Here is a 27,951-nt window from a genome sequence, read left to right as displayed (position 1 = left end):
TTTAATAACTTTTTAATAGTTTTATTGTGTGGTTTTATATTTCATTACTTTAAAACACTTCGATAATTTTTTTTCTAAATGAGTATACAATTATTTTTCTATAAATAAAAAAAAAATCCTGATTGTTTCCAACACTCACAAATCCCTTGGTCCAAAGCACTCTATATCTGACATTAACATTTGCAACTGATACACTACATCTAAAAGTGCATTCTTAGCAGCTGCTGTGGAACTACATCTGCTTAGATGTGAGCTATTTTGCCAAACACCTTTTTGCAAAGAAACGAAGGTGCTTTTTGAAGAAAAGGAAGCACTTTGCAAAGAGCCCCACTTAACAAAGCTCTTTAGCGTTCCTTCCAAAAGGAATATAAAATTCAATGAATCAGTCATTCAGTTATTGTTAGTATTGAGGACACTGAAATAACAGCACCTCTATTAGTTGTCACCATTTAAGACTTTTAAAATAACACCTTCTTTTTAAACCTAATACTTATAGCAGAACACTGACTATATTTTAAAGAACCACCCTTTGCTGAATTTTGTCCTTCATGTGCATAGGCAAGCGTCAGCAAACCCTTACTATACAGCTAAAGAATGCACAGCAGAATGGCTCAACAAGGTTACTGGAAGCAGCTTTCTGGAACTTACCCGAATTTCTCTTCGACACCAGCTTCACATCAGCGCTGAATACACTGCAACTCACAAGGAACAAGAAGATGGACGGCTTCATCTTGGAGTCCCTTTGGCAGCTGAAATACAAACATGATATATAAGGTCCTTATCCAAGCACCACACATACAGAGTGTCCATGTGATCAGTTTTGCAGAGGGCAGCCTCATGCTTGAAGGGTTGCTTGGGTCCATATCTGGTTGACATGTTTTTATTATTTAAAAAAAAACTAAGAAAAGAGAGCAGACTTGGGTCTTTGAAGTTTCCTGTCTGCAGTTAGCAATTAGATGACCACTTGAGACAGCAGATCTTCTTGAAGCCTTACCCACTACAACAGGATGCATTTTTATTTAAATTATAAAGGTAAAGGGACCCCTGACCATTAGGTCCAGTCGTGGCCAACTCTGAGGTTGTGGCGCTCATCTCGCTTTATTGGCCGAGGGAGCCGGCGTACAGCTTCCGGGTCATGTGGCCAGCATTGCTAAGCCGCTTCTGGCGAACCAGAGCAGCGCACGGAAACGCCGTTTACCTTCCTGCCGGAGCAGTACCTATTTATCTACTTGCACTTTGACATGCTTTCAAACTGCTAGGTTGGCAGGAGCAGGGACCGAGCAACGGGAGCTCACCCCGTCGCAGGGATTTGAACCACCGACCTTCTGATTGGCAAGCCTTAGGCTCTGTGGTTTAACCCACAGCGCCACCCGTGTCCCTTCATTTAAATTATAGTTACTCTTAAATTGACATCTATTAGAATATGCAAATTGGTGCCTTCGTTCCCTTTCGGGTGATTATTTTTCTCTTTTGTAGCCACCCAAAGACACACACACATACAAATATCTAGTCAATACATTTATTCCTCTCTATTATTACTTAAATGAACTTATCAGTAGAGCATGAGACTCTTAATCTCAGAATCATGGCTTTGAGTCCCAGGTGGATTCCTGCATTGCAGGGCATTGGACTAGATGATGTTTGTGGTCCCTTCCAATTCTATGATTAATATTTCAAAGATCTCTAAGTGGTGTAAAGTCCCCCCCCCAAAAAAAAAATCACATTGAAACTAAAGCTATTAAAATATGTCCACTAAAACTTCCTCTCTGGTACAATGGCTGAAGCTAGTTATTTAAGCAGCCACGCTAACAGTACTCACTTGAGATAAACCCCAAGAAATTCAGCAGGACTTACTTCTGAGTAGGCATGGTTAGGATTGCACTGTTACAAGTCTGAATCTGTGATCAAGTGAAAGATGGAGCGATTCCTCCCTCACTTTGCTTTTACATCAGTAGCCCTTCGGTAGTGACTCAGCCCATTCTCTCTGTTTTTCTCTCCCCCCCCCCCCAGTCTTAAATTCAGTTCTCCACATTTCCATATTAATGTGCAATGGAAAAAAATCTTCATGAAAATACATCGGTACACTAGTGCAAATTTCTCCTACTATACAAATTATTGTATGCAATTTTCCCTAATAAACACAAATTTGCAAGTTTTCTGCAATATAATGCATTTTTCTATGTTACTTTCACGAATATATGCATTTTTAAGCATGCATTCCCACAATAAATACGTTTCTAAAAACATTGTTTGGTTGGAGAACCTCACTGCAAAATTCAGAGAAGGGTGAATTCAGAAGGACAGCTGCCTTTTAGTTCATACATTGTTCCAGGAAGTGCAAATTAGAGGGTTTAACATTAAAATGTGAACTGGACCAAATTTCTCCCCTATTCCTTTGGCACATAGAACTCTATCTGCCCACACTTCACCACTGCTCACTCACCACTGTGCTTGCCTGCCTTCCAGTTGTACATGCAATCAATATACAGTACAATGGTACCTCAGGTTACATACGCTTCAGGTTACATACGCTTCAGGTTACAGACTCTGTTAACCCAGAAATAGTGCTTCAGGTTAAGAACTTTGCTTCAGGATGAGAACAGAATTTGTGCTCCGGCGGCGCGGTGGCAGCAGGAGGCCCGATTAGCTAAAGTGGTGCTTCAGGTTAAGAACAGTTTCAGGTTAAGAACAGACCTCCGGAACGAATTAAGTACTTAACCTGAGGTACCACTGTGTTGCTTTTAGATCCCCTATTTTGCAAATCCTCTGGAAAAGGACATATTTGTATTGGGTCAGGACACCTTCAATATCTTACTCAGGATTTTAACGCCTGCAGTTAGCCACTCTCTTGGGTTTGCTCATTTTGGTTTCTAAACTGCCTCTGCTTGTTAACAACAGTAACACTGCAGCCTACAAAAATGAACAGCATAAATTGTATACCCATCATGTCTATAGAGTTAAAATTATCCCAACGCCTCCTTAATCATGTCTATGAGATCCTACCTCAAAACACGGTGCTTTGCACTTAGATGAGACAACTGAGGAGTTTCACAGATGTAGGGGTAATCACCAAACACACCTCTTCTTAAAAAGAAAAAGGGGGGGAAATAGTTTTCTGAACAACAAGGGACAGAAATAGAACTGGCTTCAGGAAGCATCATTACTTATATTGCACTATTGACGCCCATGGTACTTTGCAATGCATGAGTGTACAACCTAAACTTCTCCACAGCAGAAACAGAGAAGAAATGAGAGAGACAACTGAACAATGGAAGATTTGTTCCCAGAAATTTCAGGCAGAAATCCAACCAGCGGCAGAGGAAGCCCCTCAGGCACCTGGGGCGGCGCACCCAGGGGTGGGCCGAGCCACCCACAGGGGCGGGGCACACCTCAGGGCCTCCGGAGTCTGCCTGCCTCCTCCCACTCAACCACCCTACAGGTGGTGGGGAGGCAGCGGGCAGACAGTTTGGGCAGCGTGGAGCCTGGATGTGCCCAAGCCACTGCAGCTCTCCCAAGAGAAACATGTGCTTGGGCATGCTGCAGACCCCGCGGTGAGTGCTGCCTGGCATGTTGTCACCCACCTCAGTGGTGACACCCGGGGTGGACCGCACCCACCGCACCCCTCTTCCTCCGCCCCTGGGCCCAGCTTGAGGATACCCACTTTTTAACATGATGAACGTGTCCAGAGGAAGGCAACCAAAATGGTCAAAGGCCTGGAAACGATGCCTTATGAGGAACAGCTAAGGGAACTGGGCATGTTTAGCCTGGAGAAGAGGAAGTTAAGGGGTGATATGATAGCCATGTTCAAATATATAAAAGGGTGTCATATAGAGGAGGGAGAAAGGTTGTTTTCTGCTGCTCCAGAGAAGCGGACACGGAGCAATGGATCCAAACTACAAGAAAGAAGATTCCACCTAAACATTAGGAAGAACTTCCTGACAGTAAGAGCTGTTCGACAGTGGAATTTGCTGCCAAGGAGTGTGGTGGAGTCTCCTTCTTTGGAGGTCTTTAAGCAGAGGCTTGACAACCATATGTCAGGAGTGCTCTGATGGTGTTTCCTGCTTGGCAGGGGGTTGGACTCGATGGCCCTTGTGGTCTCTTCCAATTCTATGATTCTATGAATAGTTCCTATAGTCCAGAAGAAGTCACCATCATGCAACTGACAATGCAGATTCAGAAGCTAGTCACAGGCATCTGGTTCTGCATAACATTCAATTGCCTAAGGCATTTGGATGCTTGAAGTGAATGACAAGAAGACACCTCTCACAATGCTACTTCAGCACTGGTGATGTGACAGAATCAGGCAATAGTCCACAGTCAATAGGGGACTCAGCAGATTACAACACAACCAAGGACCAAAACTAGGAATCAGGTGCAAGGAGTCAGAGACCTGGGTTTTTTCCTCCAGCAAGTGGAGGAAAATATTGTATAATCAGGCCTCCCAGATCACAGTTGTTGGGAGTGAATGAGTTCCAGTGATTGCTTAGTCATAAATGGACCCATTATTCACAAGTACACCCTTTACTCCTGAGTAGGATCATGACTTTGGATACTTAGATATATGCTATGTTGATGTTCATTAGTCAGGACCAGAATCTTTGTGCACCAGTATTCTCAGGGGCTGTGGAATGGCTTCAACTTCTCCTCTGAAGGCTGCAGAGGCTCTTCAGTTCCTCATAGTCTTCAACCTGTGGAATATCTGACTCATCATTGAGGATGCCATGTCTGTAACCAGCTCAGGGTTGAGCATGACAGCCACCTTTCCAGGCACTGCCCAGACTTGCTTAAGCAAGGTGGAGGTCCTGTGTATCTTTAGACCAAGGGACCAGAGATGTGACTCCTCCCAATGCTGTTGAGCAAGGACTGTGAGCAGACCATGTGTGAGAAACTTTGGTCCTCCAGATGTTGCTGAACTACAACCACCCTGAGACCTCCAGGTATAGGGCGGTATATAAATTCAATAAATAAAAAATAAATAAATCACCTATGGCCACTGGCTGTGCTTACAAAGGCTGACAGGAGAATAGCCACAGGCACCAACTCCAGGGAGCCCTGGGGGCCCGAGCACCCACAAGATTTTGTTGTGGGTGTTCAGTACCTGCTCTGTGGGGCTTTGGATGTGACTTCCAGGTCCTGTCTGAGGCCTCAGGGGGTCTTGGACACAATGTCCAAGGGCCTTGAAATTGGCATCCTAGACCTCACAGGGCATCTGACATCACTTCCAGGGGTGATATCATGTTATGTTGATGACACTGGGCACCCATGATCTGGGGCCCAAGTCGGCACCCCTGAGCATTGCCAATGGCCAGGGATGGGAGTTGTTGTTTGTCAAGATCTGGAAGGCCATATATTTCCCATGCCTAGTGTGGACAATACTGAGCTGGATGGATGGGCCATTGGTCTGACTTGGTCTAAAGAAGATTCCTCTGCCCCCTGGGCATCCCACTGGACTCAAAGAATGAGAACATGGGTAACCACTTAGAAAGAATGTCGTGTTCCCAGAAAAGAGGGGTGTCTGCTGCATTTTTCTTCCCACTCCCAATCAACATTTCAAATGGAAGCTTTATTATAAGACAACTTCCACTCCACCCCCCTCTTTCCCACCCTGAGCATCTTAGTACCAGCATACCACTCTGCAAAGCGAATGTAAAAGGCTGTGTATAATCACTTACATGATAGCGATTACTCTGCTTATTCAATTATTTCAAAATTACCATGTACATTTTAAAGATTCTTTCTTCCCTTCCATATTATGGGCTATAAATATGCAGCGCTTCGTATTCCTGAAGTTTTTGTTCCCTTGAGCACTCAATGCTTTCTGGTTCCCTGGGGTTAGAGCACTAGAGAACCAAAAGGAAACTGGGAAAATTATGAGATGTGAAAGCTGTCCGACAATGGTTAATGAAGGAATTAGTATGCTGGGGGGGGGGAGTTCTTAACCTTTCCTCGGAGTATCAAATCCCAGTACAAGAAGGGCCATCTTGACAAGAGAGCGATTTTTCCCCCTTAAAGTAATTGAACTAAATCTTATGACAGATAATTGTAATGATGATGTTATGCTAGGATGATTTTCAAGTGTAGCTTTGCAAATTACTTTCCCCGCTTTGCTCTCTTCAGATAGAGACAGGTAACTTCCATAGTGTATTACAGCACGATCATATAAAAGTCTGATCAGAATTGAGTCCTATTGAGTTAAAATGGACTAGGTTAGGGTTGTATCCAGCATACTCTGAGTAGACCCACTGAAATTCAGTCCTTGGAGAGTAAGTGTGGTGTAGTGTCAAACTAGGACATAGGAAACTGGGACTCCAATCCCCACTCAGCCATAAAGCCTGTGACCTTAGGCCAGTCGCTGCCTCTCAGCCTAACCTACATCATAAGTTGTTTTACAGATTAAATGAGGAGCTCCTTGGAGAGAGAAAAAGTCGGATAAAATATAATCAATCAATCAATCAATTAATAGTAAAAGCCAATTAATATCAATGGGTCTACACCACGTTGGACATGTACTTAGATCTACTTAGAAGTCATTGCTACCACATTTGTTAAATGGGGTTAGAAATGCAGGAAAATGGGTTAGGAATGCGACCTCGTCTCCTCTTCCTGTCGTCCCACCACTGTACCTAAATGCACAGAAAGCATGCTTGTTTAAAAAGGAGCTCCCCCCCCCCAAGCTCCTGTAATCCCCATCCTAGCTAGAAGGGTATCTCAGTAGCCATCCCAGAATCCCACCTTCTACTAGAAAGACACACTCAGTGGGGACATTTCATATGGTACTGTAGGTAGAAGGAAAGACAAGCTACCCACCAAAATACAAGTACCCATTAAGCATTGTTACAGAATCGCTTTTCGCCAGGCACATGATGCAAGATGATCCTATACTCTGGAATGGAAGGGCAGCCCCTTATACTTCACCAAAAGAGATTTGCATATGCTAAGCTTTTGGGCAAAGTAGTATCATTTAATGTGACCAAGTGACCTGTGCGTCAGCTTACTCAGCTGCCCAGAGTTGTTGCCGCTATTGATGGGCAACTTCAAAGCCCCTGCTGTCCCACCTCTCCTTAGGGTTCTTTAACTTTAAACTAGACTTGGACTGAGCTGTCCTTCAAATAGAGGGTTGTTCTCTGTTAAGTAGAACATATGGCTTTCATACTCCAAAGCAAGTGTTCATAGGAATGCGTGCCTACAAATAAAATCCTATGAGCATTTGCTTAGAAACAATGTGTATTCAACAAGGAGCCAAATGGCATCAGTTGGTGCAAAGAAGCTGGGGTGGGAGTAATTTTTAACAGAAAACTGGTATGGGGCCTTGATCCAGAATGTGGCCTGGGGCCCCAAGGATGATGTTTCTTAAAGCTAGGGTCACTTTCAAGACCCTAATTGTAGTTCAGCCAAAAGAGAGGAGAATAATATTTGTAGAAATATTAGGCATGGCAGGCCAATTAAAGTCTGCAGTATAATGGTATGAGTTTGTGGGTGCCAGAACCCTCTAATCCCTGGATCCAGCAAGTGTTAGAATTTAATCTAAGCAATAAGACTTTTATTGTGTAAAGTGAGTTAGACTGGGAGTTAGTGACTGGACCAGAGTCAACATCTCAGCATCATGGCTGGTGAGGTCTTTGTCCAACACTCTGTCCACCACACCATCCCAGTGCTGTTAAAACTCCAGAACCTCAAATTTGGAAAATAATTATCCTCTGTTTTTAAAATGAGGTGTGCATTTTTCAGAAGTGAAATAAAAATTGGGGCAATCTTTCTCACACACACCAGAAAGAAAAACTTTACAAGGAAGTCTGCAAAAACAATTTCTAAACAGTCTTTTAAAGCACACATCTCAGAATGAGGTTAGCAAAATTTCTTGCAAATAAGTCGTTTTTTCAAAAAAGTACTTGTCAGAAATAAATGAAAATAATTTAACCCTGCCTGGTTTCAGTTCTCAAAATGTCACTGTGATTTTGAATGATTGCCTCCCTCCGCCAGTCAATAAATGCACTAAGAATCCCATGATGCTGCTATCCCTGGGTAAAAAAGAGCTTGATTTTGGAATGGTTTGACACCTACGTTCCTCTTTCGCCTCCAGCAAGCCTGACATTTCCATATATATGTTGTAATAACATTAACAAATACTGGGGACTGATGCTTAGCAACACTGACACGTACCTGTAATTAAGGCTACACATTATAATGTGATGGAGATTAATTTATTGGATGCAACAGATTTCACTGTTGGTTTCCTGCAGTTAAGGAATTGCAATAAAATAAAATAAAATAAAATTCACGTGACAACAGAATCACAGCTAAGCGGAGTATATCCCAAGGCTTTGTGTTATGTGGCTTTAGGGTGCAATCCAGCTGCATTACTCTCAATGAAAGCCTTGCCCCTGACTTTAGAAGGGAAAGTGAGAAAGCGAAAGCTGAACTAGAGGTGACAAGTATGTGCCTGCTGCTGAGGAAGTCAGCCCAGTGTCAAGATCCCCCTCCTCTCTGCCATGAAAGCATAGCTATGAATATACATTACATTATATGATCACATTTTAACATGCACTATCCAGGGAACCTTCACAGCAGATTCAGGGTGCACCTAGGTGTTTATAATGCAACAGATTAACTGAACAGGGTTATACCCAAGTCTACGACAGGACTCTTAGCACAGACCTGCGGCAGGCTTTCTCCTAATGCATGGGCAGCACTTAAAGAGCCATTGCAGTTCGTTCATTCACTCAACCTGAATAAATACACATGACCTCTGCAAACAAAAAAAGGGGGCAGTGTGTTGCCGCTAAATGACATTGTTCATTTATGCCAGGATTGGACATCCAACTTCCTTTCTGTTCTGAACAAAGGAGAGGTGCAAAGAGCTTCTCTGTGTAACTGATGTAGGTGCCTTTCCCCCTATACTGGTAGGACAAGTGCTGGGGGTGCACACCCACACCATTCTGTGCTCTTGTTTCTTTCTCTGCTCTATCAAATGTGGCAGCCAGTTTGTGCTTTAACACACTCCAAGACACCCAGACCTCAGGTGGCCTAATCCAAAACTGTCTCCAAACAAGTTGGGTGGATCTCAGAACCACCCAGATTTGGCCTGGCTCAGTTTGGACTTCAGCAGAACCTGGAGCATAGCCCTAACAGGAGTCAGGTCCTCTTCTGCATCCAGCTACTTTAACATCAGGAAGATTGAGTAATCCCTGGGCCCTTTCTGGCCAGAAACAAAAAGCAACAAATGGGGTTGATTGTGCAATTTCAGAGCTATTTCAGTCTGAATATTTGACTCCCCAGAATGGATTGCATTGGACAATGCAGACATCCTAGATTTAGAGCAGTGGTTCTCAACCTGTGGATCCCCAGATGTTGTTGGACTACAACTCCCATCATCCCTGAGCTCTGGCCTTGTTAGCTAGGGGTGATGGGAGTTGCAGTCCAATAACATCTGGGGACCCACAGGTTGAGAAAGGCTGATTTAGAGGGTCATGATTTAAAAATTGGCTGGCACACATGCCTTTGGTATGGGAAGGCAAAAAATCTGTAAGAGTTTTATAAACCACATTCTTAGGAAGAATCTGCACAGAGTTTCAGAGAAATATAAAAAATCTGCTGAAAAGAAAAACACCTTTATGGCTATTTCCCATTGAAGCAATTGCAATTAAAAGAGTCAATATGGACAGACAATGGTCAACTTACAGGGAACTTAGAGGTCAACTTTTAGGGGGGGGGACCCAAACTGAAACCAATGGAAAACCTAAGGAGCCAAGTTACGGACTGATTGCAATATCACAATATACATTATATGTTTAAATTAAATAGACAGAATGCTTTTTGAACCAAAGCTCACAATTCAGGGAGGGGGGGACTCTTGCAAAACAAAGAAAAACTTTTGTCTAAAATGTATAATTAGAATGGGAATGGGAAACAATTATTATTAGAATGGGAAACAAAGACAAGCTTCTTAAAGCTTCAATGACACACTGGGCAATAGATATAGGACACAATATAGATCTTAACCTCTGGGAGAAACTTTGAAATTTACAGCATGTTATTCATTGAAAGAATATTTGATTTAAAAAAATATATATTTCCGATTTTTTTAATAACAACATTTTTTCTTAACATATCATCTCCAAATTTACATTGATTGACACCCCCCGATTTCTCTTTCCCACCCCTTTTATTTCCCTTGCATCTAATTATTTTTCTTCACTTAATTTCAAATTCTTTTTCACATCCTAATTTTACCTTCAGTTCATAAATGTTACAACAATCCTGCTAGTGTTTCCACGTTTTTACAGTGCTCTTTAAAGTAATCTATTAAAAAAATTCCATTCTTGATTAAGTTTTCCTTCATCTTGGTGCCTGACCTTCACGGTTAATTTAGCCATTTCGGCATAGTCTGTCATCTTATTTGTCCATTCTTCTTTCATTGGGACGTTCTCTTCTTTCCACTTCTGGGCAAGTAGCATTCTGGCAGCTGTGGTCGCATACATAAATAGTCTATTTTGCTTCTTTGGCACTTTAAACATCTCCTAGTATTCCTAGTAAAAGGCCTCTGGATTTTTAACAAATGTATTTTTAAACATTTTTTTCATTTCATTGTATATCATTTCCCAGAAGCCCCTCACCTTTTTACACATCCACCACATATGAAAAAACATACCTTCTTTATCTTTACATTTCCAACATAGGTGAGATGAATTTTTATACATCCTAGTAAGTTTTAACGGCGTTAAATACCATCTATACATCATTTTCATATAATTTTATTTTAGTGAACTGCATGCCATAAATATTAAGTTCTCTTTCTACAGTTTTTCCCATGATTCAAATGGTATGTTATACCCTATGTCTTGTGCCCAGTGCAGCCTTACAGTCTTGAAATAAAACTATTTGAAAATGATTCATAGATAGTACTTAACACTGAGTAGGCTGGCTAAGATTTACAAGACAGAATCAGATAAGTGTTGGAAGTGTAAAGAGATGGAGGGAATGTTCTTTCACATGTGATGGACCTGTAAAAAAGTAAAAGTATATTGGGAAATGATTTATAATGAAGTGGAAAAAATGTTCAAAATTACTTTCCCAAAAAAACAGAGCCCTTTTTGCTGGAGATCACCAAGACTGATATCCCAGGTGTCAGAAAAGCTTATTTATGTATGCAACAACTGCAGCCCGTTTTTTGTTAGCCCAAAAAGGAACGTGAGCAAGGTCCCAACTAAAGAGGACTGGCAACTTAAATGGACAGAATATGCACAACTTGCAGATTTAACACATAGAATACAGTGGTGGAGGAAGAGGGGGGCAGGGGGAGCGCACCGGCCCTGGCAGCATGATCCTGGCTGCCCCCCCACCCCCACCCGTGCTGGGTGCCAGGCAGTGTGCCGTGCCCCCCGGGATGCACACCAGCCACACCTCTGCTTGCTCTCTGCCCCCCAGTGCCGGAGCATGAAGCTCCGCCACTGATAGAATAAGAGAGGAAGAAGAACATACATTTAAAGAAGATTGGAAAACATTTATTGAGTATGTGGAAAATAACTGTGTACAGTTGAAAATGCTGGCAGCGTTAAGATAAATTCAACAGAGTAAATAATTTTTGGGTGTAAAAGTGGAAAATTGATTTGAATGGTTATAGTAGAAAATGCAGGGATGTAGGATATGTAAAATGAACCATGGAAAGAGAAGAAGGGGAGTTATTGGATATTAAAGTTTGTAAAATGTTTATCTGAAATTGTAAAACAGTAAATTTAATAAAAATTATTATAAAAAAGAACATTTGACTCCCTGATGCTGTGGTCTTCCAGATGTCCCTGCACTCCCATCACTCCCAACAAACAGAGTCAATAGTCAGCGGCAGGGGCATCATCCTGCCTTCAGGATTGTGGGTTCCCGCCACCGTAAGGCAGACGTGAGACATCACATGCACACACCTGGACATTGTGCGTATGATGTCACATGCACAACACACAACATCACGTTTTGGGGCTCCCCCCAAAATGTGATGTGATGTTGCATATTGTGCTTGGGATGTCACACACACTACATGCAGGCTTGTGCGTGTGATGTATCACGTCTGTGTTGTGTGCGGTGGCTGGCGCTGCTGGCTCCTCTTCCTCCTCCTCTCCACAGGCAGCAAGGCACCCTTTTCTGTGGGGAGGCGCTCAGACTCGGAGGCAGAGAGATGCAGGGTGGAGCTGAACTGCTTCTCTCTCAGAGGCAGTGCTGCAGAGGCGGGTTGGCTCTCTCTGGCTTTGCTGATTGACATTATGGGTGTCTAGCTCCTACAATTACGTTATGGCCCCTTGCAATTAGCTCCTATGGTCAGGGATGAAGGGAGTTGGAGCCAAACATCTTGGGGGGGGGGCACAGGTTCTTCACCTCTGGAAATGGCAAAGAGATCCATATTTCATTGCTAAATCCAATTACAGTTCCACCTCAAAAAATAATGTGAAACCTCAATATAAAAAATGGTACATATATGGAACAGTACTATAGTCCAGCAGTACGACAGAATTTCTTTTATCAGGGTAAAGCCCTGTTCAAGCCTTATTAGGGAATATTTCAAGTGTTCCTTAAAATAATTTTTTTAAATCCCATTAAAATTATTGCTATTTTTGACAGTCTTGTCCCTGATGTTAACAGCACATTTAATATCATTGCAAAAATGCAAAGTCTGGTTTTATCCTAGATATTTCTATGAAACGTTGGACAGAGAACAGTTATAGGCCCATTTTTAGTGCATTTACAAATTGGAAGAGGGAGAGAGAAAAAACATTTAAGTTACAGTGCTGTATGATATTAATATTTTTTAAAAATAGCAGTACAAGCCCCTACACAATTTTCAATTATTTGAACTTCATGCATTCATAAACCCGATACCAACTGGAAGTGTGAGATGTCAGAAAGTTCCTCCAGTTACTGAAGGTATTAGCCACAGAAATGTGTAAACCACAGTAGCCTTCCTTCCATACAAATGTTTGGAACATCAGTGGGTAGGGGTAGAGGGGAAATTTGATTCAATTTGCATTTATAGGCAAACCTACCTAATTCACAATTTCCTAAACATGCCAACTGAAACACAGCCATCCTAGGAAATTCATAATTCTCCAGATTTTGCAATACAGTTCTTCAGACAATTAACTTAAACAGGATATTGTAGAGTTGGAAACTGTAGAGTTCAGAAAAGAGCAACCCAAATGATCAAGGGGAAGGAGCAATCCCTCTATCAGGAAAGGTTGCAACATTTGGGACATTTTAATTTAAGGAATTTTAATTTAAGGAATTTAATTTAAGGAATTTGTGGGACGTGGGTGGCGCTGTGGGTTAAACCACAGAGCCTAGGACTTGCTGATTAGAGGGTCGGCGGTTCGAATCCCTGCAACGGGGTGAGCTCCCGTTGCTCGGTTCCTGCTCCTGCCAACCTAGCAGTTTGAAAGCACGTCAAAGTGCAAGTAGATAAATAGGTATCGCTCCGGCGGGAAGGTAAATGGCGTTTCCGTGCGCTGCTCTGGTTCACCAGAAGTGGCTTAGTCATGCTGGCCACATGGCCCGGAAGCTGTACACTGGCTCCCTCGGCCAATAAAGTGAGATGAGCGCCGCAACCCCAGAGTTGTCCGCGACTAGACCCAACAGTCAGGGATCCCTTTACCTTTAATTTAAGGAAAAGGCAAGTGATAGGAGCTCATAAGCTTATGCATGGCATGAAGGAAGTGGACAGAGAACTAAGGGACATCCAATGAAGCTCAGGAGAGACAAAAGAAAGCACATAGTTCAACTTTGGAAGTCCCTCCTGCAGAAGGCAGTGATAGCTACCAGCTTGGGTGGTTTTAAAAGAGAATTAGGCAAAGTAATGGAAGTAAAGTCTATCAGTGACCATTAGCCACAGTCAAAAGCAGTCATGCCTCTGAACACCAGTGGCTGGAAACCACAGGAGGGAGAGTGCAATCTTGCTTGGACTTTACTTGCAACTTTCCCATGGGCCTCTGGTTGGCCACTGTGAGAACAAGATTAGCCACTGGCCTGACTCTGCAAAGTGCAGCTTAACAAGCTCTCAAAACACTTAGCCAAGTCATGAGCTCTGAGGAGATGCCTGAGGAGTTTGGTTGGATTAGGATGAGGAGTGGAAGGAGGTGAAAGAGTTGCTGGCTGACAATCCCAGGCATGGACCCAGCAAAGCTGTCAACTTTTCCCTTTTCTTGCGAGGAATCCTATTCAGAATAAGGGAATTTCCCTTCAAAAAAAGGGAAACGTTGACAGCTATGGGACCCAGCAGGCTGGGAAAGGCCGTAGCAGGCCCCCATGAAACTGCATGTCCTATTTCCATGAGTTTACATTGTGAAAGAGAACAAAAAGCAGGAAACCTATTTTTTTCCAGGTGAGGGGCGTGACCTAGCTGAGTCCAATATCATGCATTAGCTATCCCTGTGCTTGCTAGTTATGCTTGACTGTAATTTCCCACAGAAACATCAGAGCCGCCCGAGAGAGTGTCACAGCTGAGAAATCTGACTCAGGGGCGGGACCTAGCAGATTATCACCCTTCCGCTCCATGCTAGCCTTACCCACAATCTCAGCTCCAAGTCAGCTTGAGCCAACCCTGCTTCCCACACTACCAATGGCTCAGTGGGACCTATGCCTTAGGCTGTAAAATGGCATTAGCCATTACACTACAAGTGCACACACTGCAACAGCAGCAGCACTGGTTTACATTTTCCACAATTTCAGTGGCGTAGCATGGGGGTGCAGGGGGGCCAGCCGCACTGGGCGCAACATCTGGGGTTAGGGGGCGCAAATCCACGGGTTAGGGGGCACAAATTACTTGCCTTGCCCCGGGTGCTGACAACCCATGCTACGCCACTGCACAAGTTCATGGAGCAGATGTTCTATCAATGTCTATTAGATACTGTATGATTGTCACATTGAACCTCCATGTCCAGAGGTTGTGGGTAGTATTCATCTGAGTCCTACTCAGAGTAGCCTGACTGAAATTAAGAAATTTACATTAGTCATGCCCATGGGCTGCAATGTGTCTACTCTGAGTAGGCCTAGCACTGAATGCCCCTCTGTATAGCCTTTATTACAGATGCTTACAGCCACATGAATGCTTTTCCAGTGCCTGGTAAATTCTATTCTTTGTTCTCCTACACCTTTTAGCAAACAATATTTAAATACTGAAGCCAGCATTTTAATAACTGCTTTTCTGGCAGTCAGGATAGGGAGCTGACTTTTACTGAGTCAGGCAATTGGTCCATCTAGCTCAGTAGTATTGTCTACCCTGACTGGCTGTGGATCCCTAGGGGTTCAGCCAGGAGTCATTCCCAGCCCTACCTAGAGATGCCGCTGGGAATCTGCATGCAAAGCAGCTGTGTTAGCCCTGAGCTAAAGCCCCGTGTCTGATCTGACAAGGTTGCTTTAATTCTCCATTCTCAACTCACGGAATTGCTATCCTTCCTTGTCTTTGTTTTATGGGATTTCAGTCTGTCTTTGATGGCATAAGATTAATCTTCTGTTTTAGACTATTTTTTGTTACACAGCGTTCAGAGAACTGGAGTCCTAAGTTACTGGGCAAACAGCAGATATAGCAAACCAAAAATATGGGCATGGCTTTCATACTCTGCTTGCAAGAGGTTTCCAGTTGGCCTCTGAAGAAGAATGCTGGACCACAGGCACTCTAATCCAGTAAAGCAAGATGCTGGGCAAACGTATACCTTGCTCTGTTATAGCAAAGCAATTCTAATGGGTTGCATTGGACCAAGTCATATTCAAAGTAGACCCAGTGGTAGCTGATCCACTGGGGCACTGCTCCACCAACCCCTGTATGCTGTCAGGCATCCCTCACCTGTCTTGGGGGTGGGGGAAGGTGGTCTTGCCTCCTGGAACTGTAGGGGGAAGACAGTGCTATTTATTTATTTATTTATTTATTTATTTATTTATTTATTTATTTAGGGTCTGTTCCCCCAATGCTTTCAACAGTTTGCAAATACCATAGAAAGCAATTTCTGTTCTGTTTATTCTTAGCACACTAACTCTGCTATTTAACGAGGATCTTCCTTTCATCAGCTCCTCTGCTCCACAGACATCTCAGGTGCACCAAGACACCATTTTTAAAAAACAAATTCCAACGCCATCCTCCCCCCCCCCACCGGCAGCTGTGTTTCTAGTGTCACACACATGCTTCTGAAATGTCACGTTACAGACTTACAGATCACAGGCCCTGTTTAACAAACACCTGAAGCTTGACAGCATGAAAAGCAACCCAAAAGATCAAAGGAAAAGAACGTCTGTGCCTTTCACCAGCAGATCATCGAGCTTGGCTTCCTCCAACAGACATGGCACTTTCTTTGCACATTGGCAAGTAAGGATTTATTTTGGACTAATTCGCTGTGCGACTTTTGGATCACCAAGGTAATTAGACAAACGTTTTCAGCAAAGTCACTGCCCACCCTCTTCTCTTCCCCCCCCCCACTCATTTATTCCCCATGGTAGCCCCCACCTCCTCTGTCTCTGACCTCATTGGAATGGGTGGTTGTGTCAATTTCAGTTTATCCCAGTTTCTCATTTTTCCAACCTTTTTTTTAAAAAAAATCTATTTTATTAAATTTCCACAATTTTCACATAAAATTTCAATACATAATAAAATTTTATTGTGTTTTATCGACTTCCCATCTCATTTTCTGCAGTGTTTTGTTTAAATTCTATCTCGTTGCTGCATCCTATCTTCAGTCTGTTATAGCATAACCAGAATACAACAATCCCTAATTATTTCTGCTGCTCATAGTTCAATAAATGTAGCAGAGACCAAACATTTGGTCTCCCATTTGGGATCTCATTTTTCCAACCTTAGCACAACATCACATCAGTTTGTGATTTTAAGCGGGGAAATTCAACAGAATTTTAATGTTGATTTACTCAAATATATGCATTTTTGTATTCAGTTTCACCCAACATGCACATTTTTGTGAAACAATTTTCCTAAGCATTGCTATTTTCACCAACAAATCCATTTTTATGCATGCTTTACTCTAGTATATGCATTTTTGTATACATTATTTGGCTAGAGAACTGCACTGTAGAATTCTCTGGAGGGCGAATTTTGAAGAATGGCTGTACTTTGGTTCACATATTATTTCTGAAAGTGTGGATTAGGCAGCTCTCACTTTAAGTGCTAACTGAATCAAATTTCTGCCCCCATCCTTAAACCCCAATGACCCATAAGCTCTGATGAAATAGGGTTGTTGTTTTTCTCCCACAAGCTCCCATATTTACCACACAATTCTGTATATATTTATTCAGAACAGTCCATGCTCTTAATTAACAATGCAGCTCTTATGCATGAACGCAGTTCCAACAGAATAATCCATTTTAAATTTTATTTTAATGATTTATATGCTGCTTACTCAACAGAAGGTGTCCAAGCGATTTATTTAAAAAAATTAACCCATGAAAACCCTTTTGACTGAAAATGAACTGCCAAAAACCACAAGTGGCAAAGGCAGTCTTAGAAAAAGCACTTTCCCCTCCTGCCACAGGAAGGCGTGCTTCTTCCAGGTTAGTGGTAGAGTTGGGCCATGGGCAGAGGTCGAAGGTGAGTCAGGAGCTGGGAGCTAAGAGGTGTAAGAAAAGTCAGTACTGAAGAAAAATTAGGATCAGAGGGAAAGCAAGCAAATTGTGCCCTTCCTAAAAGAGGGCATGTGTTGCAGTGAGACCTGGAGACTGACCTCCTGGTTGTGGGTGGGTCTATTGGATAACCACAACACCAGATTGGTAGGTCCCTCGTAGATGGGTGCAATCTGGCCAATGGGACGCAGTGCAAATGGTTCGAAGGACCTATTTATGCCCATGCACGTAACCTAGAGCTTCCTCTTTTGGCGCACGCATTCGGAACAACTGCCCACCTCTCCCTACTTTTAGGGCATTTTGCAATTGTCCTTGCTATGCCATCGTGTGTTGTCTGTCATTGGGACAGGGGAACAGCAGGAATTTTCCCCACTTGGCTGATTGGCTGTAGCCATTTGGGTTTCACCTGCCACATTGCAGGTTGCAGATAGGCACTGGTTCATGTGATAGGGATGGGAGAACGGTCTCGCCATCCCTATGTGAAGGGTACTCCATTAAAGAAATCCAGGAGCTCAAGTTGGTTTAGTCAACCCCCAAAAGGGGGTTGTGCCCATGCCTGAGTCCAGGGGAGCATCTGGGGAGTGAACAGAGTCTGTTCCCAGGCTTTTCACCTGTCTCAGGTGTTGGCTGACCTATGCTAGAGCTCTGGGTCAGCGCTGCCTGCAAGGGTGCAGGGAGCTAGTCAAACCAGAGCCTATGCAACTACTCACTTTTCTGTAAATGATAAAGTTGTGGCCTAAATTCTGCAAAAAGCCAAAACTAAAATTTGAGTCAAATGTGAATTTATTTAGGGGGGAGGTTTCTGGGTCTGAACATGCAAGGGGAACTAGAGCAAAGTACCCCTGGGACACGAAGTCTTCTTATACTCCTTCCTGCCCAAGAGGAGCCAATGGGCAGCCTGGGTGGACCCAGTCCATAAAATTCTTGCCTGAGAATCTGTAGTAACACTGCTTGCCACATAAGGTTGTGGCCAGCAGTTCCCAACATCTGGTGCCAGCTTCAACTTGTGCATCACTAAAAAAGAAAAGAAAAAATTTTCTGACAGTCAGAGCTGTTTGGCAGTGGAACAGACTCCCACGAGAGGTGGTGGACTCTCCTTCCTTGGAGGTTTGTAAGCAGAGGTTGGATGGCCATCTTTCATGGATGCTTTAGCTGAGATTCCTGCATTGCAGGGGGTTAGACTAGAGGACCCTTGGGGTCCCCTCCAACTCTTTAGAATGTTTCATTCATATACAGATTAATATTTTAAAAAATAAGACTATAATTTATTTTCAACCATAAAAGCCCTAGTAAAAGCCCATGGTTGCCTTCATTGCAGCCCCTCTTCCCAATACTCCATTCACTTGTGTGGAATTGGAGCTGCAGCCTGGAAAAACCTTGAGAAAGGAAACCCAGCTCCAAGGCTTGACAGCAAACAGATGACAGGAGGTGAGCTGGGAGCAAAAGAAGAGACAGAGCTGAAAAAGTTCCAAGTTCCAAGCTGCAGTTCCAACAGTTCGCCACATGGGGCAGCTGCAGGACACTGTTTTCCTGCCCTGACCAATGGCATTGCTGGACACTCAAGCATTATCTCAAGAGCTCAGGTTCCTGATAGCTGCAGATGTGAGAGTGCTGCTGTTACATGCATGCTTGTATATTTGCATGTTTGGTTGGTCTCTGCTATACATATTTTGGATCGGCTTGTAGGTATTATGTTAGCTGTTGCGGTTTATAGCCGATGTTTAAGAGTCTCTCTTGGCTAATGGTTGCCCGCAATTCTCAAAAATGTGGAATGTTGACTGCAGTTTTTATTATTATTGCGGTATTTTTAGGAGGTTGTAAAACTGCTTAGAGATTTTCTTCAAAAAATTAAGTGGTGTATAAATTGTCTAAATAAATAAAATTATGTAAATGTGCACATGCTAATTTATGTGTAGGCCTTTAAGCAAATTAAGATGGTGTGTCGCTAGGGTCTCACCAATAATGCACTTAGTAACATAGCCAGCAGCCTTATAATAAAGGTTTTTTAAACTGGGTGGGCCAGAGAGAGAGTAAGAGAGGCAGCAGCTCTGAGACCTAGAACAAGGCCCCTGGGTGTGGGGGAAAGATGTCCTATCCATAATGTACATCAATGGTTAACCTCATCATGTGATGCTCAAATCCACTGTCATTTTGTTCTTATGTTGTCAGAGTGTTAAAAAACAGTGGTTCTTTAAATTAGAAGAAAATACTCTCAGAACCTTACAAGATCAGGTCAAAAGCTACAATCTTCCATCTGTGTGTGAACATTTATCTGTGTTAATTGTAAGATTATTCCTGCCACAATAGTCCTATTCAGAGGCAAGTTTTCACCTGGCCCACACAGTTGCTCTGTGTCTAGCCTGTTAATCTCAGTGCGATGCAGAGAGCAACAGAGAACTGACTTGCTTATTACATACATACTTTCCCCCATCAAGAAAGAAAGAAAGAAAGAAAGAAAGAAAGAAAGAAAGAGTGATATATGAATTCACGGAGGAATGTACAGTTGGAGATGCAGGCTTCTTGGCTTTTGCTCATGTACGTCAACAAAAATACGGTTCAGCCTCAAGAGTGTTGATCTGTGATCTTTCCCGGGACCACGTGGCTTTCGTCACCCAGCACCTCCCCCCACTCTCCTCAAGCAAGCCTTGTCAGTGTGAATCCCAACACACCAGCTGTCTGGCTTCTTCTTGAAAACACACACACAGATTTATTACAGGAAAACATAAGAGACTAGTCTGTTCCACTATTAACAAAAAAGAAGAAGAAGAAGAAGAAGAAGAAGAAGAAGAAGAAGAAGAAGAAGAAGAAGAAGCAAGCTGTCGTCCTTGTATTCTCAGCCACCTCATCGAACAGACACCTCAGCTGCTCACAGAAAATTGAGATAGCTGCAAGCAATATCACAGGATTGTAGCTCAGAAAAAAAGCACATGCTTTGCACATGCACACACACACAGAGCAGTCCCAAGTTATCCTCAGCTTTGTTTTAAGGTTCGCAAATACCTTGGAATGCTGGTGCCAATCAAGATAAAGTAGCCTAGATCAAGGGGTGGAGAAACGACGGCCTTCCAGATCAGGTGCAGGGGACATTTTTGGCCCAGTGGTTCAGATCTTTATATCTCCCCACACACCACACACCACACACCACACACCACACCACACACACCACACCATGACATCAGGTGACTGACAGGTGGGTGGGTCTGCCTACAGGTCAAAGTTGACCGGCAGGTGTGAATGGGGGAAGACAGTATCCAAGAAAGCAGCACATGGCTGGTCTTGTGACACCATTTTTCAGTGAAACAGTGACAAATACTGCAATAAACACAGAACAACCAGTTGGGATTTAAACAGGCCACAACTTTATTGACTACAGATGTCACCAAGTCTTGGCGCAAGATACTGGGTGTGTATCCTCAATCAACCAAGCCGTCTGCTGGTTCACTATCTTGGTGGGGTTAACCAAGGTTACAGATCACCCTGTGACACACACTAAAGCAGGGCAACCATGCCTGAGATCAGCTTGGTAGACAGAAGCACCTGCAGCTTGGATCCCTTTAAGAGGATACCCTAATTCCTTGGACTGGTGGAGATTCCAATTCCACCATCCAACTAGACTATAAGGATCCACCCCATCACCACCAAGTTGTGATGGTTGCTTCGAGGTAGGCAAGAACCCCAGATGGAGCTAGTGTGGTGTAGTGGTTAAGAGAAATGGACTCGTAATCTGGGGAACCGGGTTCGCTTCCCCGCTCCTCCACATGCAGCTGCTGGGTGACCTTGGGCTAATCACACTTCTCTGAAGTCTCTCAGCCCCAGTCACCTCTGCTACTTTATAGCAGAATCTGTGTAAATTCATTTGGCTAGAAACTGTATAAGCTCATTTTTGGATATCTTTTCCTAGGTAAAACAAAAAAATTCCTTCCAGTAGCACCTTAAAGACCAACTAAGTTAGTTCTTGGTATGAGCTTTCGTGTGCATGCACACTTCTTCAGATACACCAGAAGATACAATCATGTATCTTCTTCAGATACACGTGTATCTGAAGAAGTGTGCATGCACACGAAAGCTCATACCAAGAACTAACTTAGTTGGTCTTTAAGGTGCTACTGGAAGGAATTTTTTTTGTTTTGACTATGGCAGACCAACACGGCTACCTATCTGTAACTTTTCCTAGGTAGTGAACCAGTGTTTCTTGATCTTTAAATCTGTGCAAATGTTCAGTGTGGTGTAGTGGTTAAGAGCGGTAGACTCGTAATCTGGTGAACCAGGTTCGCTTCCCCGCTCCTCCACATGCAGCTGCTGGGTGACCTTGGGCCAGTCACACTTCTCTGAAGTCTCTCAGCCCCACTCACCTCACAGAGTGTTTGTTGTGGGGGAGGAAGGGAAAGGAGAATGTTAGCCGCTTTGAGACTCCTTAGGGTAGTGATAAAGCAGGATATCAAATCCAAACCCTCCTCCTCCTCCTCCTCCTCCTCCTCCTCCTCCTCCTCCTCCTCCTTCTTCTTCTTCTTCTTCTTCTTCTTCTTCTTCTTCTTCTTCTTCTTCTTCTTCTTCCTTCTTCTCCTCCCCCAGACAGGCCAAAGCTGGATGGGTACCTACCACCGCAGCCTACGCCACACCACAGCCGCCCCCCCCCCAGCTGACAGGTGTAATTTTGATTGTTACTATGTTTTGTAGTTTTATGTGTTTTTATATTGTAAACCTCCCTGTGATCCTCAGATGAAGTATAGAAAATGAATAGATAAATGAAAACAATTCACACTTTCCAAAATGCTCTGAAAACTGAAACACAGCCATCTTTCTGTGATGCTGTTCTCCAGCCAAGCAGCATATACAAAACATGTACAAAAACATACAGCCTAGGACAAAGTGTGTACAGAGGTACACATATTACTGAAAACATAGAAAAATGCATTACATTAAGCAGCTGGTCCAAAATGTGAACATTAAACAAAATTACAGACAAACCTGTCTGTTAGGAGAAATTGCTGGTGAGTTTTCATACTGATCTCCCCCCGCCCCCCAGGAAAGAATGCAAACTGATGTGGAAGGGGGGAAAAGGAATCCCTGTGTCACTACAGATCTGCCTACCCACACCCACACCCCGCTAAGGGTACCAAGCATGGCTTTCCATTACTGCTTTTAAAAGGGAGTTTAGCAAACATTGAAGATTTAGCATCCCACAACATTTTAAAACATAAAAACTTCAGGGACGTTACTCAAAGCCCAAATATATTCCACTGAAGGGGGAAAAAACCCTACATATGATTAATGCCATTTTCATACTAACCCCCCCTCCCCCGCCAAGCACTGAGCTAGTGACATGTTTTGCACATAGAATTTTTAATATTTTCTTTCTAAAGGAAAGGCTTCGACTGAAGGAAGAGAGACCATTTTAGCAAAATGCCCCTTCACCATGACCCACTACTAAGTAGTAGTCCAAGGTGGAAAGATTGATACACTTTCAGCTTCAAAATGAGGTGTCGGTGATCGAAAGGGATGCAATAATATAGAATTCAAAAAAAGACACAAATACAATGTCCTCTACACAGACCTATCACTGCTCCTAGCACTTTGCAGAGTACTGCAGGCAAAAGAAATATCCCTGCTCCCAGGGAGTTTTATATTCTATGGTTCCATGAAATTAAGCTTCATTCCATTTATAGCTTTGGATTTAAAAGATTACAACTGCAATCCCATCTGCAGTTACCTGGGAGTACATCTCATTGAACTCAATAGGACTTACGTCTGATTGGACATGTATAGAGTTGCACTGTACAATTCAAAGAGCTGATGGGATTTGAAAGGATATCTATGAAAGAGAACGGCAGTCAGTGTGGTTTTCTCCAAATATTGTGGACTCCCATCAGCCCTAGTCAGTATGGCCAATGGTCAAGTATGATCTGAGTTGTCATCAACAACATCTGGAAGGTGCCACCCCTGACTTGGGAAGCAGCTTCAGTAAGAAGGGGAAACAAAGGAGGATTATATCCCTCCAGCCATTTTTAGTTTAAGGTTACCAGTCGTACCCGTTTCCCGGGGACAGTCCCCAGATTTACAAATCAGTCCACATACAAAATCAATTGAAGTTGAAAAGTGCCCCTGGATTCATTGAAAAAGGTCTGGTAACCTTATTTTAGTTCATGCCGTAAGAATACCGTAATTCAGCTTCCAAACCATTAGACAGAACCAGCTGAAGAGGTCAGGTATTGGTTATGCTTAGCAGTTTACAGAAATCATAATGAAGTGTGAAGATCTTCTGCAAATCTTATAGACAGTGGAAAGGACTAAAACTGTAATGAGTACTTTTGCAAGCATTTGTGCTATATAGGCACACTTGTATTTATATAGCATAAGCCCATATACTGTTTCCAAGCACTTCACATCATTTATTACAGCAATGATATTACAGTAATGCACCACAACCCAGTAAGAAAGGATTGCTTGAAGTCACCTCATGAATGAGGAGGTGTAATCTTGAACTAGTGGTTTTCTCTCTTACCACTACACTAACCAGTTCTTTTGGGCTAATTGCATTGCAATCTTTAGTTTCACTTTTCACACAAACCTGCCTTTCAACACAGCACAGCACACAAATGCTTTACTTCATTTTATCCTATCCTTACTCAATGTGGCATATGTGTCTCTCCCTGCCACCCAATTTATTCATAACCAGCCTGCAAGGTAGGACATCAGCTTCAGGAATTTTGAAGCAAAGGGTGTGTTCACATCACCACCTTAGAGGGCAGTGAAGCTGAAGGTTTCTTTCCCCAGTACATTTCGCAACTCTTCCCACACCCACACATAAAGCTGTTCACATCAGCACAGCTTCATTGGAGTCAGAGTCCTTTTCTGTTTGCGGACACACCAGGGGCGTTGACACATTGGGGGATGTCTTTACCCTGTGCAAAGTGTGTCTGCAACTTGGCTAGATGTGAATTAAGAATGGCTTAAGGATTCCAACTGAATCTAAGCTACGGTAGTTTGAGCAACAACACATCAAACAGTAGCACTTTTTATTTTTATTTTTAAAAAAGTGCTGGATTAACATAGGTTTAAAATCCAGCATTGGGAACATGGTGTGGGCACAGAAAATGGGGGTCTGAATGCGGCTGAAGTCTCCCCAGTCCAAACCTTGACACTCCTGGATGGGGAACCTTTGACCATCCATATGTTGTAGTTCAACAACTCCCAGCATCCCAGATGGACCACTAGCAATCAGCTGACAGGCTGATGTGGATTGGGAGTTCCAGGCCACAGGTTCCCCAGCCCTACTCTCTTCACAACTATGCCACCCTCACAACTACATACACTTCCAATTCCTTCACCTGGCTTTGATACGGATCAGAAATCGACAAGTCCTTCCCCTCCTGTTCTGCCAGGAGATTCACACTCTCTACAGATTCTCTCCCAAGTTTTGCTTCCTACCTCCACTTACCTCTTAGATGGATCAGCCAGCAGCAAAAGTTAGAACTGGTGTTTTCAAACACCAGAGTCTGCAGCCAGGCAGGCTCCTAATCAAAGAAGTTATCGCAAGGCAGAAATCAATGTTCTCGCACCAGCCTGCCATCCCCTGGGCAAGAGACTCATTGACAGTGCCAGTTGCTGGTTTACTTAACTTCTTTGTTGACAAACTCTCCTTTTTTTACAGGGAGGGAGTTTCTGGGTCTATCGGAATGGACCCAGACTACTACCCCACTACAATACAGTTTGTCTGCAACCATCCTACTGGAACCAAAAAATCACAGATCAATATAAAAGCCATTTATTCCCCCACCCACCCTGCCCTGCAAAAAAAAAAACAGAAACATAAGCATTTTAGGGCTCAATAACCGAGTTTTCAGATTCCCTGCAATGTTTTAGTAGGCTGGATAGATCTGGTATTGATCTCATTTTGATCATTATTATTTTAATATTGCATTAATGTCTGGAATTATTATTTACAGTATCCGGGAAGCCATGTTTGGATAAATGTTGAGGGTGTGTGTGTGTGTGTGATTAGATTATTATTTCATGAGCAGCATCTATTTATCTCTGGGGTAGGGGGGGGCTGGTAGGATCTATGAAATCAGCTGGGAGAATGTTGTCTAAGACGATACAGGCTAAGTCTGATCAAAAGGAGTGAACTATATGTCCACAGAGGTCACTCTCACCACTCTCCATTCCCTTAAGCAGTAGGATAAACCCATAAAATCCATCCCCAGAGGAGCTTGAGCATATACAGAAAATCTGTGTTAGCAAGTTCAAAATTTCAAGTGGGGGGTTGTGTGGGGAATGGAGAGGAGAATATATATGCACTTTGGAATCCAGGAAACATTCAACAGACTTCCAGTAATATTAAGGGTGAGCTGAGGCTGCACAAAACACATGTGGCATGCTTTTTAAAAATGCACCCTGCATTTAGTCCATGCAACACAGAAGAGCACAGTGGAAGGAAATTGTTAAGCGAGACACAGGGTCACACTCCAAAAGTGAACTACTTAAATATATGGTGGTGAACATCAGGGGGCTTTCCAGGTGATCATTCACCCCCACGAAGACTGCCAAGTCTCTCCCCCCCCCCCGCCCCTGCAACAGGGTTCCTGCTCCTTTTCAACACCTGTGTATCAAGCAGAAATTCAGCAGGTGAAGCTCTCCACAGCATTCAGGTATGGTCCTGGAACAAGCTCCAATAATTAACCATCTGCTTGCGACACAGCTGTCCAAAGCACAAGACCACCACCACCAACCCCTGCTGCCAGGCAGCCGGAAACCAAAGCACGTTTGGGCCATTTAACGCTAAAACTGACCAACGGAGGCAAGAGCAAAAGTATACGGCATTTGGTCGTGCAGTGATTCAATCTACTTCCCAACAACAGATGAGGGTGCAGTTAATAACGTCCCTACAAAAAGAGAGAGACGGGATGTGACAGGCAGTATCTAGCCTGCTTTGTAACCACATATACTCTTGCTTTCAGGTGTAAGAGGCAGGTCTGAAGGACTGGGGAATAAAAGGAAAGCACTCTGCGCATTCTCAGGGGTGCTGAGATTTGTGGTTTTTTCCCACACAGGCTGAGCCCTTGGGTGGAAAACGGGGGCCGGGAAGCTCACAGTTCCCAGGGTGCTTAGTTCCACCTTTGCGCCTTGTGTCTGAAGAAGAGTTTGGGAAGCCCAGAGAGAATGAGCCACATGCAGAAAAGCCCATAAAACAGAGAGAGAGAGAGAGAGAGAGAGAGAGAGAGAGAGAGAGAGAGAGAGAAGCCATGCAACGCATCTTACCTACAACCCACACAGCGGGGACTTCACAGGTAGTGGCGCTCCATCCCCGTACTCTTTGCAACAATCCACTAGAAGTAGTATCCGGGTGTCCCCGCTCCCTAAGGAAACACAGGCTCACATCCCTAGCATGCCACGAGAGAGAGTGAGTGAGAGAGAGAGAGAGAGAAAGAGAGGAGTCCTCTCTCGGTTGAAGCAGCGTGTTGTTGTTGTTCCCCCTTCTTCAGTGGCTCGAGCTAACCGTGGAAAGGAAAGGAGACACCTCCGGACTCAGCAAACCCCAGAAGTGCCTCTGAAACCACGCGGAGTCCTCCCTTCTTTGCCTTCACCTGAACAGGCTCTGGTCACGCGATTGGCTTGACGAAACATCCACGGGTGGAAGGAAACTTGCTTCACCTTCCCTGGGCATCTGTCAATCCAGCAGGACTCAGAAGCCTTGGATCCGTCTCTTCTCTCTAACCCCCTCCCCTGCCCCCGCCGCCGCCCCCCGCCGCGCTTGGCAGAATCGAAATAGGAAGGTTTGCTGTCTACACGTTTAGGTCCTCAGGTTGATTTGGGTTTTTGCTTTTGTTTGCTTGCTTTTTGTGTTTTGTTTTTTGGCAAACGACGAAGACACCTAGAGGGGTAAAGTTGCTCCCAAGAAAGAAGGGAGCTTTAGAAAAATCCTATTAGTAGGCGCAGAATATAATAAAGAGTTCAGTTCGCGTTCTCTCTCTCTCTCTCTCTCTCTCTCTCTCAGTCCCAGTCCCAAGTGGTACTGGGCATATCAGATTCCTATTCAGAAGTGCTCAAAAAAATCCTATCCAACTGCTCCCTCAAACTCTTGAACTACCTCTCACCAGACAAGGGTATTGCAGGGGAGATGGAGAAACGAAATAGCTGCGAGCAAGGCTGTCCCCTTTTCATTAGAGAGACCGAGGGGTGGGGGAGGAAATCGTCCCTCCTAGAGGTTCTGGCTTTTTTTATTTTGTTTGTTTGTTTTTTAAAAAAACCCGCTCTCCACCCGCCCCCTCCATTCACAAGGCAAAATGTCATTTCGCTTACTTACCTTTCGGAGGGATCAGCAAAAGAGCTGCGTCGCTGCACCGCCGCCTGGTG

General features: G+C 43.6%; 1 protein-coding gene across 5 annotated transcripts in view; it reads right to left on the bottom strand.

Annotated features, from left to right (window-relative positions):
• IL1RAPL2 (interleukin 1 receptor accessory protein like 2) overlaps positions 1–27,730 on the bottom strand; it is a 499,644-nt gene extending 471,914 nt beyond the window's left edge. Inside the window, exons 1-2 of one of the 5 annotated variants that reach the window (XM_083722871.1) lie at positions 26,857–27,730; positions 649–749 (exon numbers count right to left, since the gene is read on the bottom strand). Coding sequence is in view for 3 of the 5 variants with exons in the window: in XM_083722867.1 (XP_083578993.1) it covers positions 649–730 (82 nt within the window). In the remaining 2 variants the exon portion in view is untranslated. Of the gene's footprint in view, positions 1–648; positions 752–3,003; positions 3,095–25,036; positions 25,142–26,856 lie in introns of those variants that run through there. The other 4 variants (XM_083722867.1, XM_083722868.1, XM_083722866.1 and 1 more) reach the window with 4 other exon arrangements.
• Positions 27,731–27,951: the final 221 nt, after the last annotated feature.

Source organism: Podarcis gaigeae, assembly GCF_964106915.1.
Source record: "Podarcis gaigeae genome assembly, chromosome: Z".
Classification (NCBI taxonomy): domain Eukaryota; kingdom Metazoa; phylum Chordata; class Lepidosauria; order Squamata; family Lacertidae; genus Podarcis; species Podarcis gaigeae.
The sequence above is the reverse complement of the archived record's forward strand: the minus strand, read 5'-3'. Positions and strand labels throughout refer to the sequence as shown.